Source organism: Silurus aristotelis (genome assembly GCF_946808225.1).
Source record: "Silurus aristotelis genome assembly, chromosome: 13".
NCBI classification, from domain to species: domain Eukaryota; kingdom Metazoa; phylum Chordata; class Actinopteri; order Siluriformes; family Siluridae; genus Silurus; species Silurus aristotelis.
Genome location: NC_139586.1, coordinates 25,639,924 through 25,661,048, shown reverse-complemented (window position 1 = coordinate 25,661,048; position 21,125 = coordinate 25,639,924). Strand labels below are relative to the sequence as shown.

The window sequence follows — 21,125 nt, the reverse complement described above, 5'->3', positions numbered from 1 at the left end:
AGTTCAAGACCGGAGAGTTATTTTACACAGCAACTTGTCTTTCGAAATATATACAGTGTGTGTATATATATATATATATATATTACAAAAGCAGCCTTCTTCCATTGTTAAGCTAAGAAACATGTTGCCAATATCTGATGCAGAGGAGCTTGTCCACGCATTTATGACCTCCAGACTGGACTACTGTAATGCATTACTAGTTGGATGTCCTGCATCATTAATAAACAAGGTACAGTTTGTCCAGAATGAAGCAGCCAGAGTTCTCACAAGGTCGAGAAAATATGACCATATAACCCCAATCTTATTGTCCCTCCACTGGCTACCTGCTAAGTTTCCAATCAACTACAAACTATTGCTACTTACCTACAAGGCTCTAAATGGTTTGGCTCCTATGTATCTCCAGTTTTATAACATGCTACAATCCGTCACGCTCCCTGAGATCTCAAAACTCTGGACTTCTAGTAGTTCCCAGAATAGCAAAGCCTAATAAAGGCGGTAGAAAATGCTCACATTTAGCTCCTAAACTTTGGAATAGTCTTCCTGACAGTGTTCGGGGCTCAGACACACTCTCCCTGAAGATTATGGACCTTTAAAAAAGTTGATGCCAGTAAAACATCCCAAATCATCTAGAGACGTACCAGCACCAGTTTGGACATTGGACCTCTACATATGTTTAGAGGTTCTGGCATGGAAGAGTTGGTGTTGGAGCTATGTTGATCCTAAATGATGAGCTATTTTATGAATTGATCAGTAGCTCCTGGTTCCACAAAGTCAACTGACTATATAAGACTGTATAAAGGACATTACTCATAATCACACACTCCAGCACTCATGGTAGTTCTCACTTCCTGTTGTTTTGTATTGTTTTAAGATTTACAATACCACGCTTTATATCACCCAAATGAGGATGGGTTTCCATTTTGAGTCTGGTTCCTCTCAAGGTTTCTTCCTAATTCATCTAGAGAGTTTTCCCTTGACTGTCGGCCCAGGCTGCTCATCAGGGATAAATACACATAATTCACTTTAAGTCACTTTAAGTTCTGTAAAGCTGCTTTGAGACAATGTCCGTTGTGAAATAGATAGAAATAAACTTGTAATTGAACGTAAACGTTAATATAATAATGAAACATATAAAAGTTAAAAGTTCTGTGTCCTTCTGTCTTTATGAGTACTTTCAAAGTAGACTTTATTAGAACACAAGTCCTGTTTTTTGCATTGTCAGATTTGTGAAACTAGTGGTATTTGCAGAGTACAGATGACAAAAAAAAAAACTATGTAAAGTGTGTGTGTGTGTGTGTATATATATATATATATATATATATATATATATATATATATATATATATATATATATATGTATATATATATATATATATATATATATATATATATATATATATATATACATATATATACATATATATATATATATATATATATATATATATATATATATATATATACTGTATATGTCACTATCATCATCATAAAATAAAAAAATCGAACTCTACGTAGCATCGTAACTTCTTCTTCTTCTTCTTCTTCTTCTTCTTCTTTCGGCTTCTCCCATTAGGGGTCGCCACAGCAAATCATCCTTGAAGACCCCCTGTCTTCTAAATCTGCCTTATTCAACCCAACTACCTGCATGTCTTCCCTCACCACATCCATAAACCTCCTCCTTGGCCTTCCTCTTGTCCTCCTTCTTGGCAGCTCCATCCCCAGCATTCTCCTATCGATATACCCCATGTCCCTCCTCTGCACATGTCCAAACCATCTCAATCTCGCCTCTCTCACCATGTCTCCAAAACGTCCTACATGTGCTGTCCCTCTAATAAACTCATTTCTAATCCTGTCCATCGTCATCACTCCCAACGAAAACCTCAACATCTTCAGTTCTACTACCTCCAGCTCCACCTCCTGTCTTTTACTCAATGCCACTGTCTCTAAACCATACAACATCGCAGGTCTCACCACAGTCCTATAAACTTTCCCTTTCATTCTTGCAGATACCCTACTATCACAAATCACTCCTGCTATCAATTTTCTTCACCCACTCCACCCTGCCTGCACTCTTTTCTTCGCTTATCTAGCAAACAATGCGTTTAAATATTTGCGGTTACTGTCCCTGTTGGCCTTCCACACAGCCCTGATGCGAGACGCCCGAACTGGGACGCGATAAACACTTTAAATAGAGGATGAGGGCAAAGCAAACCGCCGATCTAACGCTCTCCAGAGGCAGGAACATCTACAAGGTAATAATGATCCTCATTTCCTTGCATTTCATAGCATTTGGATATTTACTGATGCAAAACCCTAATAGATGAAGTTTTTTTTTCTGTTGGAATGAATAGTATTTTTTCCAGTACAACTTTTGGTCCAGAAAAAAGTAGTATTTTATTGGAGTATTTTTTTGTTGTTGTTTTTGTTGTTGTTTTTTTTAGCACAAAATAACAAAAAAAATATGCTCGTTGCATGTATTAAAAAAATTATAAGCATTATTATAAAGAAATTGTCTATGCAGTGAAAAGTATGTCTGTCATCTAAAAGGTGAAAAACTGATGAAATCACATGAAAACAAAAACAATATTTAAATTTCAATCTTAAAACCTAAAAAATTTTTTCAATTTTATTACTTTCAGTTTTGAGTTTTTCTTTTTAACAGTGTGCGCAGGTAGTTAAAGGGCCAGTACATAGAATAGGAAAGGAAAAGTTCACCCTGAAGCACATTATTTATGTTTGTATGAAGATTTCCAGTGATCCTGACACTATTTTGGTGGTTGATATTTACGTTATTTATTTTTAGGGGTTCAAATACCAATTTGGACTGAATGTCATAACTGAAAGCTGTATGGTCCATGTAGGTTGCATTTATTTTTTTCTTTCTTTCTTTTATTCACGATTGAAAAACTTAGGATGCGTAGAAAAAAAGTTTTCATTTTTCAACCTTGTTCTGTAGTCAACTGCACAAATTAGAAAAACTATGACACAAACTAAAACGTTGTATTCTGAGATTGCAGACAATCTAGTAAAACATGGTGTGGATTATGTGCTGATGGTTGATCAGTTATTTTGCATCCGGGTTGTTCAGGATTCCTCAAGCACCCTTGAGTTAGAGTTTGGGTGTCATTTTGACAAAGTGCAGTTACTGTGGTGTTTGAAACAATCTTAAAAAATATGGGATTAAGGTCAGGGTTCTGTGATAGCTGCTAAAAGTAAGATCAAGAGCTTCATTCTTTCCTCAACATTTTCTGAGACAATGTTTAACATAGAATTAATGAGGAATCCACCATAAAAAAAAATGCAGTGCTGAATTATGGTCATGATGCTTCATCTGTCATCTGTTTGATAGATTGGATCTTTTGATGAAGTGAGTATTTGGTTCGTATAAATAAAATAATGTTCGGACATGACATGTTTTTTTGACCATGTTGTTTTGACAAAAAGATCCATCATTAAAAAGGGCTGCCTGGTGCCAAGAGCAAACAGAAATAGGCTCTCGATCTTGTGGTCAGAGTTAACCAAAAAAGGGGAAGAAACCTTAAAAATAAACATTTAATTGGAAGTAAACATTACGCACGATTGGGCCACTCCACTAATATTTGAAATAATTGGGATTTTTCCCAAACTCCCCCACGTGTGATCCGTTAGTCTTTAAATTTTTTGGACTGTGACCTTAGTATTTCTAGTTTTGCAGTGGAGCTGTGATACTAAAGTTACTATCAAGTACTAGTGTGTGCATTACATTATTTTTTTTTTTTATTGCAGCAAATCAAAAAGACGCCTTTCATTTGTTAGTTTCAACAACCACAGATATATTTAAACAGGAAGGAGATGATGCTTCGAATGATCTTTATGTATTTGAGCTTTTAGGTCAGAAATAGGTATAAGTGAACTAAGACATGTTAAAATGTGAAATGTAACTAGAGCAATTGGGTCACACTGATGGGCTTCTTGCACTAGGGTGATTTTCCATTTTAAAATTAAACAAGTCTTACATCTCCATTAGCACTGTTTAAATTTGTCAGTACACCAAGACAGCAGTGTTCATTTCTAATCATTTTATTTTTAATTTCTTTAAACGAGTCTGATGCCTTTCTCCAGCTTATAAAAAGGAGCTTTGTAAGGATTTTTACATATTAAGTCAAGAGAGTAAAAAATTGTCATTTCTACTATACACAGTGGTACACAGAACACAGTAAAAACAAGACAACGTTCCTCCAGGACCCTGGTGCTACACTAAACAACAACATAGAGCTACAACACAACACACAAGCTACATAAAGTGCATCGAGTACAACCTAGTGCAAACAGTGCAGACGAAAAACAGTACAGACAGACAGTTCAGACAGACAACACAAGACAAGACACAAAACCCAAGATAGCGCCGACCAGTAAACCTACTGTATACTTTGATTATACAGTACTGTGCGAGGAGAACTGTAAAAACTATACCCGGGAGTGAATATAAACAGACATAATGCAGTGCAAAAAACAGCAGCAGTCAAGAGGTGCAAAAGACAGCATGGAAACAGTGTATATATACTGAACTCTATAACAGTCGAATGGCCGATTAGACTCTGGTAGCAATGCATCTCTACATTTTGCAAAATTAGTAGTTCCTTTTTATTTGAGAGGGATAAGAATGTAACTGGTCAACCCAGTTAATCACTTATCGGGGTCGAGCGTGCGCTCTGTTTTAAGCTTGTTTTGATTGGCGTTTGGTGATAATGCTAATTTTAATAGATATCAATCAGTGTTTATTTTCTTTCTATTAAAAGATTGGTGTGCTGAGAGTAAGAGTCTTATCACTGAGTTTATTTGGGCAAATAGTTTTGTGAGAAAAATGATAATAGGAGCATTATGGCTGTAATAAATCATAGTACTTTGGATACTTAAGTACATTTGAAGGCAAATATTTTTGTACTTTTACTCAATTGAAAGTTTAAAGGGAGCACTTTTACTTTTATTGGAGTAATATTTTACCTAATGTATCTCTACTTTAACTCAAGTAAATGGTTCGTCCCGCCACTGCTGATATTTTATTCTGATATAGTATTAAACTGAAGTGATGCATTGTATTGTTTCCACATAATTTACTGATGTTATGAAGTGGCCACTGAATGCATATGGAATTGTTAAGCAGCAGGTCATATGTATGAGCACTTTTTTTGATTATTATGTGTTTTGATTTGGCAGATCTTAAGGGAGGCCCAGAGGATGACCCGGTAACCTGAGCGAAAGGACTAACTTAAAGAGGAATTAAATAAATCAAGCGTGCCATCATGATGCCAGTTACCTCAAACAACACAAACAGAGAGGCTTCAAATCCCCCTTTCTGCTTTTCAAATAACATATCGCTCATAACTACCGACCCCGTCGCCTCAATCTACTTTCCAAGCGTGTTCTGTGTGCTGGGCCTCACTTCCAATTTAATCGCCTTCGTGGTGCTGATCAAAGCCTTCCGGCGGACACACAGCCGTTCTCGTTCATCCTTTCTTCTCTTTCTGTGTGGACTGGTGGTGACTGACTTCATGGGTCTGCTGGTCACTGGAGTCATCGTGATCTCTACTCGCATAATAGACATCGGCTGGCAGGGCCTGGATCCCCACTGTCACCTCTGCAACTTCATGGGAATGTCTATGGTATTTTATGGACTGTGCCCTCTCCTTTTGGGTGCCACAATGGCTGTGGAGAGATTTATAGGTATCACTCGGCCTTTTACCCGCTCTACCAATAAGTCAAATAGCCGAGTGTACACCACGGTGGCCAGCGTGTGGATGACGGCCGGGGTCATCGGCCTGTTACCTTTTTTTGGTTTGGGCAGGTACCATCTCCAGACCCCAGGTTCATGGTGCTTCCTAAACATCAGCTCTGAGCCACTGGATATGGCCTTTTGCCTGGTGTTCTCACTGGTCGGATTGACATGTCTGGCTGTGTCCTTCATCCTGAACACAGTGAGCGTGGTCACCTTGCTGCGGGTCTGCTGTGGGCAGAACTCACACCAACGCCGGAGAGACAACGAGATAGAGATGATGGTGCAGCTCATCTTAATCATGGTCATTGCATCCATCTGCTGGTATCCACTGCTGGTAGGTGTTTCTGTGTAATATGAATTTCTGTGTGAAGTCATGGTGTGTGAAACAGTTTTACTTGTTGTGCACAAGAACTAAAACTGAATGGACCTTTAGTGCCACCCAGATCAGGGTTCCCTTTTGAGTCTGGTTTCTCTCATGGGTTCTTGTTGCCATCTCGGGGAGTTTTTCCTTGTCACAATTATAAGGAACAAACTTATACATTCGGTTATAACCTCTGTGCTGCTTTGAGACATTGTCCATTGTCAAAAATGCCAAACAAATAAAAAAATAGAAAGTCCCTGGTGTGGGACAAGAATTTTTTGCATTCTAAGCAAATAGCTTCAGAAGAATGTCCCTTGGGAAATCAGAGGAATCCTGCCTTTAAAAAAAAGTACAGTAAATAATTAACTAGTAAGGCCCTGGTTTGTCCTGGGTAAAATTTTTAATCTAAAAAGCACCATATCATAGTTCAGTAAAAATCAAACAGAATTTATACATTTTTGTACTTTGTTTAAACATGTACAGAAGAAATTAGCTATTCCCCGAAAATTCTGTAAATTTAAGAAAATGTTATTTCTAAAATATATGTGGATAATTTATGGACTATGCTTTTTAATTTGAATTGCTCTTTTTCAAATAAATTTACAACATTTAGCAGATGATTATAAAAATGCCTTGTAGACTGTATAACAAACACATGCTCATGCTAGTCCATTAAGACATTTTTATGCAAACCCAAACCAGACTTTGCATTTTATTCACATTAATTAAAGATTCTAAAAATAATAAATACATATAAAACCAAATTTCTAAATTCTTCCATATTAATGAAAAACTGAGAGAAATTTTTATTTACACACAACTTTAGCACCAGATTGATAAATGTGCCCAATTTCTTTTTACCATTGTGAGAAAGGTCATTCAAGGTTAGTTTCATTAATTTTTCCACTGAATCTAAAAGAATTTCTTTTATGTAAACAATCATTGGTCACCCAAGAGTTGTAACACCATGGTTCTGAGAATGGGGGAAGTCAACAAGAGCATTTCAGGCTGGGAGTGATTTTACATTCTCTTCTTTATCAATGAGCTCATGCATATGGAAGTGTCTCGATAGAGCTGCTTCCTCTTAGTTTGTCGCGCCAAGTTAAATAATTGAGGTGAACCAGCGTCACATGCTCTCTTTCTTCTTGTTTAGTTAATATTCTGTATAATTTTCAATGGACTAATAATCTGTGGTAATTAATAGATTAATGCTTGTGTGCCAAATAATTCAAATTGATTCATCAGTTAATTAAAGCACTTTCAAGGAATATATTAGGGTTTTGTCTTGAAGTCATTTTCTGTTAAGTACCAAATCCATTAAATTCAGTTAGCTCTAGCAGTATGCCTATAAATCCTTAATGTCAAATCAGCATCATGGAATTATCATACTTTAGAAGGTGTGATTTTGAAAAGGATACAGACTTGAACCAACTGTCACTGAGGACAAGTGATCTCCAAGATGGACACTTTATAATGTTACAGTAATCAAAAACACTCATACATGTCCAGGTGTATGGTTCTGTGAAGAAACTTTACAGAATAAAACAGGCATGGAAGCTTTCCACTGCACAAAATGTTTTTGTATAGCAGAAAAACAATAGCATTCCTCACACTCAATAATCTCAAAGGCAAATTGTGTATACAGTGTGTATATAGTTGATGTAAAGGTACACGTGTTTCACGTGTATTAGAATTTTTCGGTACAGGGCTTTCATGCAATCCTTTTTATGTGCTGAACATAGTTAAAGTCTAAGTTTCTTCAAGAACATATTAAATGGCGGACCGCAAATTTGTTTAGTCTCCAACTCACACTTTGAGTGCATTTTTTTTTCTTAATATTATTAAACTTGAAAAGGTTTAGGGATATAAAAAGAAAATAGAGTTAGCATAGTATCACTGTGGCATCTCAAGCTGAAGCTGAAACAAGTAGAACAATAAAGTAGAACACACAAACACGCACACACACATCTGTATTACCCAAATTGGATCTAACAAATGTAAACAATTGAATAAAACGTTTTTATTTATTAAATTTTATTTAGTCAATTTCAATTGTGCCAATTTAATTGATTACTCAATTTAATCAATATAATAAAAATTAATTTGATGTATTCCATTTTATATAGATAACATTATTTTATATACTATTTAATATTTATGATTTATGATCACAAATTTTTTTAATAATAAACTGCGTTAGTTAAAAATGACAAGCAAGTTTTACTAACATAACACGGCGTATGTGTGTATGAATATGTGTGTCTGTGTGTGCGCTGTCTTGTGTTATTTGTATTGTCCCACACTGTCTTGTGTTGCCTGTCTGTCTGTACTGTTTGTCTGTCTGTTCTGTCTGTACAGTTTCTCGTCTGCATTCTTTGCACCAGGTTGCACTCGATGCACTTTATGTAGCTCTATATTGATTAGTGTAGCACCAGGGTTCTGGAGGAATGTTGTCTTATTTTTACTGTGTACGGTGTACCACTGTGTATAGTAGAAATGACAATAAAAGCCTATTGACTTGACTTGACATATCCGTATATCCATATACCAAAATTAAACCAAAAACGGGACCGTACTTACTGTACTGTGAATTTTGTGCTCCGTTATACCCATAAGGTGAGAGTGAAATTTTGTCTTTTCTCTTTTTATTTTTCAGTTGATTTTATATAAAATTTATTGAATAAAATATTTCTTTTTACAATATTATTTAGATTATTCTGGCCCAAATGTTGTGTGTTTATCTTTTCGCACACAATACAAGGATATTTCACATAAATCAACATAATGTTGATGGCTTTAAATGTTGTTTGGAATGTTTCTGGCTTTGCACTAGCACACATTTCACAGGAAATGCACTGTGCTCTGGAAGTGCAGAGACATAACCATGTTTGTGCTGATAAGCTGATTCTGGAAGAATCATCTCCGGTGGTGAACTGCACAGGAAATTGTTTCTCGTAATGTCTGTAACGTCTGCAATGCCACTATAAGTCTGTAATGAAATCATTATGTTCAAACAATTCTCTTTATAAAATGTATGAAAAAAAGTTTGTGGACACCTGTCCATAAGATATACATATACAGTTTGGGGTCTCCTAGTTCAAGGAAAAATTGTATTCTATAATTGTGTGGTTTGGGAAAGAACCACATATGGCTGGAAAAGTCGGGTGCCCCAATACTTTTGCTCATATAGTGTATAAATGTATTCGGTTAAATATAGCAGAGTAAACGCTAAAATAAATATGTGGAGAGAGGAGAACTACAATTTTGGAAAGCTCTTAAGTGTGTACATCTCTACTTTACCTCAACTACATGGTTTGTGTACAAATCAGTGCGGTCATCAAATGCATTTGCATTGCGACTGCTTACAATAGTTTTGCAACTACAACAAAATATTAAACGATCAGCTGTGTAAAACAATAGACTGTTTAAAATGGAAGCTGAAAATGAAAAAATCATTTTGCTTTTATATTTTCTTTTTACTGTGTACATATTACTGTGTATATTATATTTTGGTGTGGATGAATCAGGCCAATAAAATGATCCAACAATTAAAAAATCTGAGTCAGTCAAATTACAGAATAGAAATTCTGGTCAACTCAACTTTTCATCACTTAAGCCCTTTTTCCGTGTTTGGGTTAAAACCGACGACTGAAAGGAAGCTGTCTGTCTGTAAATGTTTTAATACTTTGCTTATAGTATTTCTAATGACCTTAGAAAACCATCAGGAAATGTGTATCCAAGATGGCGGACCAAGTGTGGGGATTTTCCTGGCATTGTCTAACCATGTTTCCCCTGGACAGATTTACATTCTGAAGACCACTTTAAACGCTGAGGATGTCGACCCCGAAACTGTTCTGTTCTTCATTCGAATGGCCACCGTCAATCAGATACTCGACCCCTGGATTTACATCCTCTGTCAGGAGTCTAGATTGAGGCGAGTAGCTGTTGTTGTTAATACAGATTAACAACGACTAGCACTGATTCCTGACTAATGAATAGTTTAAAATAACACCCATTGAGGTGAATCAAAATGGCTCCCTTGTAAGCTTCTAGAAGACTGGCCAGGCCAGGGGTCTTCAATGAACAAACGGAATCAGGTGTAGACCCCATTTACTTGGAATGAAAATCTGCAACCATACCAGTCTTTCATGGATACTATTGAAGACTCCTGGGCTAGGCTGTAGTGCCTTACAGTAGATTGCTTGAGCTTCCATGGCATTAAAAAGTTTCTGAAAGTTTCTAATACTGTAACTTCATAAATTATTATATAACTCATAATGCTTTTATCCATCCTTTCAGCATGTAAGGGTAATCAGGTGTATGTGAATGATTGTATGCTTTTTTTTGTGTTTGTGTATGTGTTGTATTCAGCTCTTTAACATTCTGTTAGTCTGAAAGTCAATAGGAAAAATTTTTTTTACATCAAAATTATTTTGGCGAGACATGTGGAGACTAAAGCTTGTTTTGGTACATTTGCACAGAGCTACAAGGCTAATATGGCACAGTTTAAATAGCCAGTTAAAGAGATACAGATAAACAGTTTTACCCCAATGCAAGAAACAGATATTCTAATACGTAATGTTGCAGGGCAGGGTTTTTTTTGTGTTTGTTTTTTTTTCTTATCTCAATGATTTTTATAATACCCTAAGACATTATGTGGCTTCAAGCTATCAACAAGCTAGCAAATTAGCTACACGGGACAGACTGAAAAATACAGGTAGAAAAATAAGTGAAATATCCCTTGCAGAATAATACAGACATTAACATTTTTGTGTGTAGAGCTAAATGGTTGCACGGTGGTAAAGCAGGTGTAGCATTGGTGCCGCACAGCTCCAGGTCCCTGGTTTAATCACATATGTGCTACATGAAATTGTGCCCAGTTGTGATCGAATGTATCTGAATTCCTTGCACTTAATGGAAAGCATTATATGGCCATATTAGCAGTGTTTTCTAATGTTTAATAAACTGCAGCTGAGATTTCAGCTTCAGCTTCGATGTACTAAAAATGTTCAAATGATTCAGAGTGTGTCATTGATATTTCAAGCCAAATGCTGTAAAGAACATCATAACAAGCTAAGTTGAGTGTTTGTGAAGCTGAAACATTGTGCATGAGTTCTTCTGTAGTGATTTGCATGCATGCATGTATGTGAATTTTCACACAGTTAATCATGCATGAATCTAATTCAATGCAATATCATGTGTATTCTATCTGTATATCCAATGTAACTTATTATCTCATTTTCTCTGTCGCTCTGTATGTAGGTGTTTATTGCACAGACTGTATTGTCTTCATCAAAGCCCGTCATCAGGTCCCTGTTGCTCTTCATTCGCCTTGTCACGTGGAACCAGATCATGGACCCCTGGGTCTACATCCTCTTCCGACGTGCCGTACTGAAGCGGGTCTACCCTCGCTTGGATTGGTCTCGTGGCTCCTTTGCCAGTATCTACTCGTCTGTAGGCACCTCTATGCGCAGACTTACTCGTTCCTCTGTAGAACTCTCAGGCAGACTCAGCGGGCAAATCTCACCAAAGCAGGAAGATGAAGTACTGTCAATGCGGAGATTCTCTCCTCCTCCTTCCTGATCAATACCTGCATGGTTTAATGCGTCAGGATTTAGTTATAAAGTCTGTATCGGTCAAATATCCTGAAATTACTTTTTTTGGTTCACTTCATTCACTAATGTTTGACTCACACTTTATTATTGTTCCATTTTCTACAATATACTTTCAGTAAAGTCCTATTTAAATTTAACTCATAGCACTTTAAACAATAGACACTGTCACCAAGCAGCTTCACAGACAATTCGCATTTAGATACAGATCGTTGGAAAGTAGTTAACAATCCCTGCGATTTAAAAGTGAAAAGTGATTTGTGATTTATTGATTTTGCCTCTGTTTATATGCTTTGTTTCTGGTATATGCTTTTTCCATGTTTAGTCCCCATTTGCTCTAAAATAACCTCCACTCCATTGGGAAGATGATTCTCTAGATTTTCGAGTGTGTTTGTGGAGATTTGTGATTATTCATTCACAAAAGTAATAAAATCAGGTACCGATGTAGGTGAGGTGAATAGGCCTTGGGTGCAGTCAGCATTCCAATTCATTTCAGAGATTTTCAGTAGATTCGAGGGTCAGTGCTCTATAGCAGGCCACTTAAGAAACCCCAATCAAACTCATGTAAAGCATATCTCTATTGAGCTGGCTTTGTGCACAGGGGCATTGTCATGCTGGAACAGGTTTGGGTCTCCTAGTTCCAAGTGAAAGGACATTTTAATTCTAGCCATCTAACTAGTTTGTACTATCCAATTTTAGTTGCAAGGAACTGGTTGTTGCAAATCAGTGAGAAAACGTAGAAATCAAATGTTGAAAACGTCACTGAAACCAAACAGTTCAATTTGTGAATTTTTATTTTGCACTAGCTAACACGTAGAATGTCGGATAAGAAAATAAGGAATGGCAGAGGGACATTAAGCCGGATTTACACATTTGTGTATATTTAAAGTTCCTGCATTGCAAACAAGACTACTGGTTAATCTGTTTCTAGGCTATTTGTTTGTTGTAATAACTTTACTTTATAATTTTGATTATAGTAGCCTAGGTTTAATGGTATCAAATGCTAAATTGATAGAAAACTGGTGGATGTTGTAAAATAAGATTGTAACATATGAAGATAAACTGTGCACAAACACACTAGAGGGCAAAACCTGAAAAATATTATACAGCATTTAAAATATTATGGGGGCACTTAAAACTACTTCCAACAAAATATGTTGTTTTGGTTCTCATATCACCCTTGGGGATTTTAAAAGCACTAGACATCTGTTTATTCAGACGAGTATCTAATCATTCTACAAAAACTCCTATCCCAGGAACTCAGTATACAGATTTCCAGGTTTACTAATACCGTTCACTTGTAGTTCATGTATATACAGTGTATATACAGTGTATATACGGTGCCTGTCAAAAGTGTCAAAATTCCTTTCTTGTGATCATGCTTATCTCAGAGCAGTTTAGGATTTATGTACAGTGACTGGGCAGGACATTCCATGACAGATAAATAACCCTCACTGATTGCTCTCTAAAAAGCGCATACAGAGTACGGATGCTTCGGCGCATTTTCCAGACGGACGCTTTGTCCATGTTGGTTTCCGCATTCCTTTCACTGCTGAATCCTTTCAGCATTCCTGCTCCAAACAATGCTTCCACCTCCATGTTTTTCTGTGAGGGTGTGGAAGCCTACTAACATCTCTCCTGTTCTCCATTTAACAGAAGTTTTCCTGTTAGAGCAAAATAAGTCAAATTTGGATTTGCAGAACATTCCTTTAGCCTTTAAATGTCCAATTCTTGTGTGTTTTTGCCTTTGCATGTGCCATAATACCAATAAAAGACTACGTGTTTTTGAACTTTTGACAGGCGCTGTGTATGTTTTTAATTTTCAGTTCGTTTTTTGTGCCAAGGCATGATTGTTTTTTCGCAGTTCTGAGCCTTTTGTTTGTTCATTTTGTTCCATTTGTTATGTTTTATACCACAGTGATGTTAGAACCTGATTGGCATGAATGTGTTGATTTCCATTATATAACAATTGCTTTATAATATAAATAAAGCTATATGAATGCGCTTGTTCTAATTCTTTATTGTTTCTGTAGTAACAAACAAATTTACAGGAAATTTTGATATTGTGGCAAGATAACTTGATTTAATGGCAATTATAAACCCTTTTTTTAAATGGTGGTTAACAAAGAAAAGCATATAATTGTTGTTACTGTAAAGTCATCAGCACATACACTTTCATTCAGAGTGAACTGAAAAATTCCAGTGTCAAAACGTTTTCCTGAGAAAGGCATATGAAAGTGGAAAGAAAAAGAGCCTGGTTTGGAAATATCTATTTATAGGTGGTATTAAAATTCAGACAAAAAATTAATAAACAATATTTAATATAAACAGTCAGGTGAAAAACTATAACACAAAAATTTAACTGTAGTGCAATTAAAGTGAATGTGAAAATAATGCTGACAAAAAAATCACGGGTACAAACACTCGAATTGCCATTTCAGTGCTTGCATAAATGTCAACTACAAATTTGTGCTCCTTGCACACAGGATTGTTGTACTGAGAGCACCAGTTGCTGACTTTTCTGTCTTTGGAAGCTGGGCAGATCCTGCACCTACTGCTCTACAATTGGCCGTCTTGTCTGATGTCCTCCTGTGGTGGTGGTTGCGTTTTGTTTTCTTTATCCCACATCTTCCCATTGCATCTGTAATATGGTTATGGTGTTCTCTGCTTACAAGTAGGTGCAAACCATCTGATCCATTGTGTCCACTCCTAATTTGTTTCTATTATAGTACTAGATAAATTCGGGTTTCTTCTTTACCCTGTTGTCATCTGCTGTTTTGTCATCATGCATGGTTCTCAAAAGGACAACAGCCTTTCCCATCTTCAGCAGATAGTTTACCATAGTCATGTTACCATTGAATTCCTTCTCCCTCGATTTGGATGGCTTCATGACAGGAGATATGTCCAGCTTGTTCTAGTGAAGAGTCTCCATAATGGTCAAGTTGCAGGTTAAAACACTTGAAAGCACTGTGAAATGTGTGGTAGTAGATATGTTTCTGGAGTAAATATGTTCTTATGGCAAATTATTGCTTATTGCCATGAATTTTCAATACTGGATAATCTTGCAGGATAATTTTGGTTAAAACTTTTTAAGGCCACACCACCTACATGCACTGTGACTTCCTCCATTGCATAATGCAAATACTTTCTTAAATCCTGCACACAAACTAATGTAAAAAAAAAAATAATAATGTCTATCTTGGCAATTAATGACATACATTATTATGTCAATAAATATTACTTTTTTTTTGTTGTTTAAAACCTCCCTGTGCTGTGTGTAGGCTATTGTGCAACAAAATTATATTAACAATTAAAAAATGGCATTTTTAAAATCTGTATTAGTTTGCATACATGTCAGCTTATGACCAACCAAAATGTTTATATATATGTTTGTATATGATAGAGTTTATATAAATTTTCCTAAATTACACATTAATTCGCATAGGTTCCTGGAAAGTTTCCTAGTTCCCTTTAAGGAGCAACTCGAGTTGCGTCGAAACGCTTTGGACGACGCAGCGCCTCGTATCCTCAGGGATCTAGGGTTACATCCGTAGCCTAGAGACGTTCTTATAATGGCCATTTCCGGCCTATTTGTGAAAAATCAATGTATAAATACAAAAACTGTTTATAAAGTAAGAGAGAGAAACAAACAATTTATGGAACTCAAAAACAAGATATTTAATGAATACCTTAAATAAATAAAAATTTTTATTATTTTTTTTTTTTTAATTCAGCAAATAAACACGCAGCCATGGTTGAAATAACATAGGGATTGAATATGGATATATATTGAATTTAGACCCATGTTGTGTATTACAAGAAAATTATAGGACGTTTTGGAGACAAGGTGAGGAAGGCGAGATTGAGATGGTTTGGACATGTGCAGAGGAAGGACATGGGGAATATCAGTAGAGGAATTCTGAGGATGGAGCTGCCAGGAAAGAGGGAAAGAGGAAGGACAAGGAGGAGGTTTATGGATGTGGTGAGGGAAGACATGCAGGTAGTTGGTTTGAAAGAGGCAGATGTAGAGGACAGAGGGGTATGGAGAAGGATGATCCGCTGTGGCAACCCCTAATGGGAGAAGCCGAAAGAAGAAGAAGTGATACAAAAATTAGTTTTATTTAAAAAAATAAAAATAAGGATTTGTTATGATCAAAAACTGATTGAGAAATACCTGGAATACTGAATGATTAAATAAATTTCTTGCAAAGAAAAATCAAAAAAGATACTCGGGTCACTTTAGACCCATGTTGTGCATCAAAAGGGTTAAAACACAAACTATCGAACAGAGAATGTTGTACTAACCAAATACTCACTTGCTGATCTCATAATCTTGCAAGATTCTTTGAAAACAAAATATCTCCATGGTGGTCTCTGCCATGGCAGACTTACTGGCTTTGATCCCATAAATAAAACGCACCACATTTCCACTGGCACAAACATAAATGCCAAGGGGTTTTTCTATATAAAATAAATCCTGCCCAGTCTGAACTTTTTGACTTGCATTACGTCGAGCTGTTTAGCTTCGGTGGTAAACACGGTGAGGACAAATAGTTGTTCTTTATCCTATATTTATATGACCAAGCCTGTTTTATTTGCAGAGCATTTCAGCCTGCTGTGGAAAAAATCCTCATGTTTGTCAAGTCATGTCAAGTAGGCTTAATTGTTATTGCAACCAAATACAGTGCAGTACACAGTGAAACTAAATATTCTTCCAGGACCAATGTGTTACTTTAGACAACACTAATCAAAACTAGCAACACAATGTGCACCTGTTCAGTGTACATTCACTGGTGGATGAAGTTTTAAAAAAGAAAACATTGCTCCAGTAAAAGTGCTCCCTTTAAATTTTCACTTTTTGGAAAAGCACAAAAGTATTTTATGTACTTAAGTATCCAAAGTACTATGATTAATTATGGCTATAATGTTCATATTATTATTTTTGTCACAAGACTCTTTGCTTAATCAAATCAGTCTATGTGAAAAGACTCTATTGTTACTTTTATCACGCCGATCTGTTCATAAAGTGATATTAATAAGTTATACCCTGATTGTTATCTAATAAAAAAATCAGCTAAATTCAAAACCAAGTACGTGTTTTACACTGATTGGTGGTTTCCTGGTTCTTGATCAGGTATGTTTTTTTTCCACTCATAAATAAAAAGAAACGACTGATTTTGCAAAATGTAGTTGAGTAAAAAAAAAAGAGAGATTTGACTTTAAAATGTAGTAAAGTGTACCCAAATGGAAATACTTCAGTCAAGAACAGATATGTGGAAAAAAGCTACTTACTGTGTGTACAGTAACAAATTACATTTACTTTCGTTACTGTCCAAAACTGACATTTAGTGCAAACAAAAAGGGACAACATAATACAAGGATGCAGTCAACACTCTCACTGTCAAAAGAGTAAACACTACAGTACTGTAGCACCAACCAGTATGGTTTGAAAGGTTTGTGTAAATGGATTGTTTTTATATAAATACAATTTGTGAGCATGGAGTTCTAGCAGCAGAAACAGCAATTACTGTGCAAAACAGAATTTCTGTGGTTGATGTGTGTGTGTATGTGTCAGGGATTCACCCTGCCACGCCCCCCTCTGTAGCTGTCAGGGATTCACCCTGCCACGCCCCCGTCTGTAGCTGTCAGAGATCCACCCTGCCACGCCCCCCTCGATAGCAGTCACGCTGCTTCCCAAGATTACCGACAGCTGTGGCTCATGAAAGATCAGACTACATAAACTCACGTTCTTGAGTCACAGGCTGTCGGTCGTTGTATTGTCATGCAGGTAAATCGCGTGGCTGCTCAAACGCCGGGATTCACCGCTGGCTATTTCTCCGAACTCCATTTCCTTATTGAAGTACTCATTGCCGAAAGCTTTAATTGCATTGGGATTAGGCGTTTGACATTCGCGCTCATAGTGGATACTTCGTTACGAGCGGATGTCTGGGTTTGCTTTTGTTTTCATTGGTGTATGTGTTTTGTTTTTTGCACCTCAATAAAGAACATGATTGGACTTTATCTGCTTCCGCGTCTGCAGCCTGACAGTATGTAAGAGTCAGTCCAGTCCCTTCATGTTAAAGAGTCTGATGGCTTGTAAATAATTATGATGAAGAGAAGAAAGCTCTTCTCAGCCATCTTCACTATCTGCTGTAGGGTCTTGTGATCCACGACAGTGCAATTTCCATACCAAGCAGTGATTCAGCTGCTCAAGAGGCTCACAGTGGTCCCTCTGTAAAATGTTATGAGGATGTGTGGTGGGAGCTGGGTCTTCCTCAGCTTTCTCAGGAACTAGGAATGCTACTGGGCTTTTCTTGTAATGGGTACCTTTGGGACACTCCATGTCCTGTGACTTGTGCTTAATCCCATAAACGAGAAATAAATTTGCATTGTAATTTTAGAAGAGAGAACGCCTCAGATTTTCTTACAGTTTTAGGTCTGCATCATAGAGGGAGACCTGACAACTGAATAATTTTAGCAACAGAATTTACATTTTGTTGTTACTGTATGAACTGTATGAATATATTTTTCTTACACAAAACATTTGGATGTGTGCCATTTAACATTTTGGAATGGTCATAAGAGTCCAGCTTTGTTAGCTCTGTTATTACTTACAAAATGACAGCTGTAAACAGTCCTCTAGAGTTCACAGGGACTCGATCCAAGTTGTCCTACAGAAAACAGCATTGTAACAGATATGATTTTCAATGCATTGTTTTATCTGTGTTATCTAATTGTCCTCCATACAAGTACCTGTGTCAGTTGTAACTACAGAAATGCTAATGTATTACAATGAACACATGAATCCAACTTGTGATTTGAAGGACAGCTGAAACGTCTTCAGAGCTGCTGTTATAAATGAATCAATAGCCAGACATGAGAACAGTGCCGTAATGTTGAAAATAAATCATCACCAATATGACACTCACCATTCCATTTACACACTTATTATACAAACCCGATTCTAAAAAAGTTGGGACACTGTATAAATTGTGTATAAAAACGAAATGCAATGATGTGGAAGTTTCAAATTTTTATATTTTATTCAGAATACAACATAGATGACATATCAAATGTTTAAACTGATAAAATGTATAATTTTAAGGGAAAAATAAGTTGATTTTAAATTTCATGGCATCAACCCATCTCAAAAAAGTTGGGACAAGGCCATGTTTACCACTGTGTGTCATCCCCTCTTCTTTTTATAACAGTCTGCAAATGTCTGGGGACTGAGGAGACAAGTTGCTCAAGTTTAGGTATAGGAATGTTGTCCCATTCTTGTCTAATACAGGCTTCTAGTTGTCTTTCTTAGGTCTCTTTTGTCACATTTTAATCTTTATGATGCGCCAAATGTTTTCTATGGGTGAAAGGTCTGGACTGCAGCCTGGCCATTTCAGTACCCGGATCCTTCTTCTACGTAGCCATGATGTTGTAATTGATGCAGTATGTGGTCTGGCATTGTCATGTTGGAAGATGCAAGGTCTTCCCTGAAAGAGATGACGTCTGGATGGGAGCATATGTTGTTCTAGAACTTGGATATACCTTTCAGCATTAATGCTGCCTTTCCAGTTGTTTAAGCTGCCCATGCCACACGCACTCATGCAACCCCATACCATCAGAGATGCAGGCTTCTGAACTAGCGCTGATAACAACTTAGCTTGTCCTTATACTCTTTAGTCCGGATGACATGGCGTCCCAGTTTTCCAAAAAGAACTTTAAATTTTGATCCTCTGACCAAAGAACAGTTTTCCACTTTGCCACAGTCCATTTTAAATGAGTCTTGGCCCAGAGAAAACGCCTGCGCTTCTGGATCATGTTTAGATACGGCTTCTTTTTTGACCTATAGAGTTTTAGCCGGCACGAATGGCACAGTGGATTGTGTTAACCGACAATGTTTTCTGGAAGTATTCCTGAACCCATGTTGTGATTTCCATTACAGTAGCATTCCTGTATGTGATGCAGTGCCATCTAAGGGCCAGAAGATCATACAGTATCCAGTATGGTTTTCTGGCCTTGACCCTGACGAGATTGTTCCAGAATCTCTGAATCTTTGGATGATATTATGCAAGGTAGATGATGACATCAAACTCTTTGCAATATTTCTCAGAGAAACTCCTTTCTGATATTGCTCCACTATTTCTCTGCCTATCTTGACTTCTGAAAGACACTGACACTCTGTGAGGCAAATTTTTTTTCAATCATGTTGCCAATTGACCTAATAAGTTGCAAATTGATCCTTCAGCTGTTCCTTATATGTACATTTAACTTTTCTCTTATTGCTACCTGTCTCAACTTTTTTGGAATGTGTAGCTCTCATGAAATCTAAAATATTTGGCATGACATTTCAAAATGTCTCACTTTCAACATTTGATATGTTATCTATATTCTATTGTGAATAAAATATCAGTTTATGAGATTTGTAAATGATTGCATTCCTCGTTTATTCACAATTTGTACAGTGTTTTTGGAATCGGGTTTGTCTTACTGAATGATCACATTTGCATTATCATAATTCAGCAGTAAGAAGTAGTAGTTTACAAGTTTTTATTGGTAACTTAGGGACATATATTTTTAAGTTGCTGTACATTGTCAGGTCTTTAATTTGAAAATAGTACAAATAGTAAGATATCCATACAGTGTATCAATAAAACATGATATGACAAATCCACACCATAGATTACTAATAAATTGAAGGCAAGGAAACGTGTGTCTATAATGCAAAGTACATTTAAAGGGGAACCCTGTAAGATTCATATGATCTGTTTTTCTTTATAATTCACATTTAGTCCCCATTTGCTCATATAATAACCTCCACTTTCCTGGGAAGATGTTCCACAAGATCTATGCTCATTCAGCCACAAGGGTGTTAGTAAAGTCAGGTACTGATGTAGGTGAAGTGAGGAGGGCTGGGGTGTAGTCAGCGTTCCAATTCATCCCAAAGGTGTTCAGTAGGGTTGAGGTCAAAATTGTATAGCAGGAGATTCAAGATCTTTCAATGAAACCTATGCAAACCGTATCTTTTTGAAGCTCGGTTTGTGCTGAAACAGGTTTGGGTCTAATAGTTAAAGTGAGGGAAATATTCAATGCCACAGCATGCCTCTAATTTTGGTGGTAACAGTTTGAGGAAGAACCACAACCATATATAGCTGAAAAAGTCAGGTATTACAATACTTTTGTTCATATAGTGGATATGCAACGATACTGCGTTAGAAAATGTACATATAGAGTATAACACTGAAACTGTGTAAGTTCATTCTCATTTCTGTGAGAATCTTTGCATACTACAAGAATAAAATAACTGTGTGATCTGATTATTTATTTTAAACATCAGTCCACCATAGATGGTTGTGAGCTAAATTTGACAGGTTAGACTGATTTAGTTCTAGATCTCGTGTTA

General features: G+C 36.6%; 1 protein-coding gene across 2 annotated transcripts; it reads left to right on the top strand.

The window, feature by feature from the left end:
• The first annotated feature begins 1,957 nt into the window (after window positions 1-1,957).
• Window positions 1,958-13,725, top strand: tbxa2r (thromboxane A2 receptor). 2 transcript variants are annotated; one of them, XM_083559335.1, is made up of 4 exons: window positions 1,966-2,252; window positions 5,197-6,089; window positions 9,917-10,050; window positions 11,379-13,725. In XM_083559335.1, exons 2-4 carry the CDS (start codon window positions 5,283-5,285, stop codon window positions 11,509-11,511), a joined length of 1,074 nt encoding a protein of 357 aa, XP_083415461.1. In that variant the 5' UTR covers window positions 1,966-2,252; window positions 5,197-5,282; the 3' UTR covers window positions 11,512-13,725. The 2 variants fall into 2 exon arrangements, with proteins under 2 accessions (XP_083415460.1, XP_083415461.1); XM_083559334.1 differs by lacking the exon at window positions 9,917-10,050 and having other exon boundaries at window positions 1,958-2,252.
• Window positions 13,726-21,125: the final 7,400 nt, after the last annotated feature.

Bases quoted from the DNA above. Each gene is read 5' to 3' on its own strand.
- tbxa2r (XM_083559334.1), top strand. From the start codon at position 5,283: ATGATGCCAGTTACCTCAAACAACACAAACAGAGAGGCTTCAAATCCC. The intron at 6,090-11,378 runs GTAGGTGTTTCT...CTCTGTATGTAG, and splicing joins TCTGCTGGTATCCACTGCTG to GTGTTTATTGCACAGACTGT.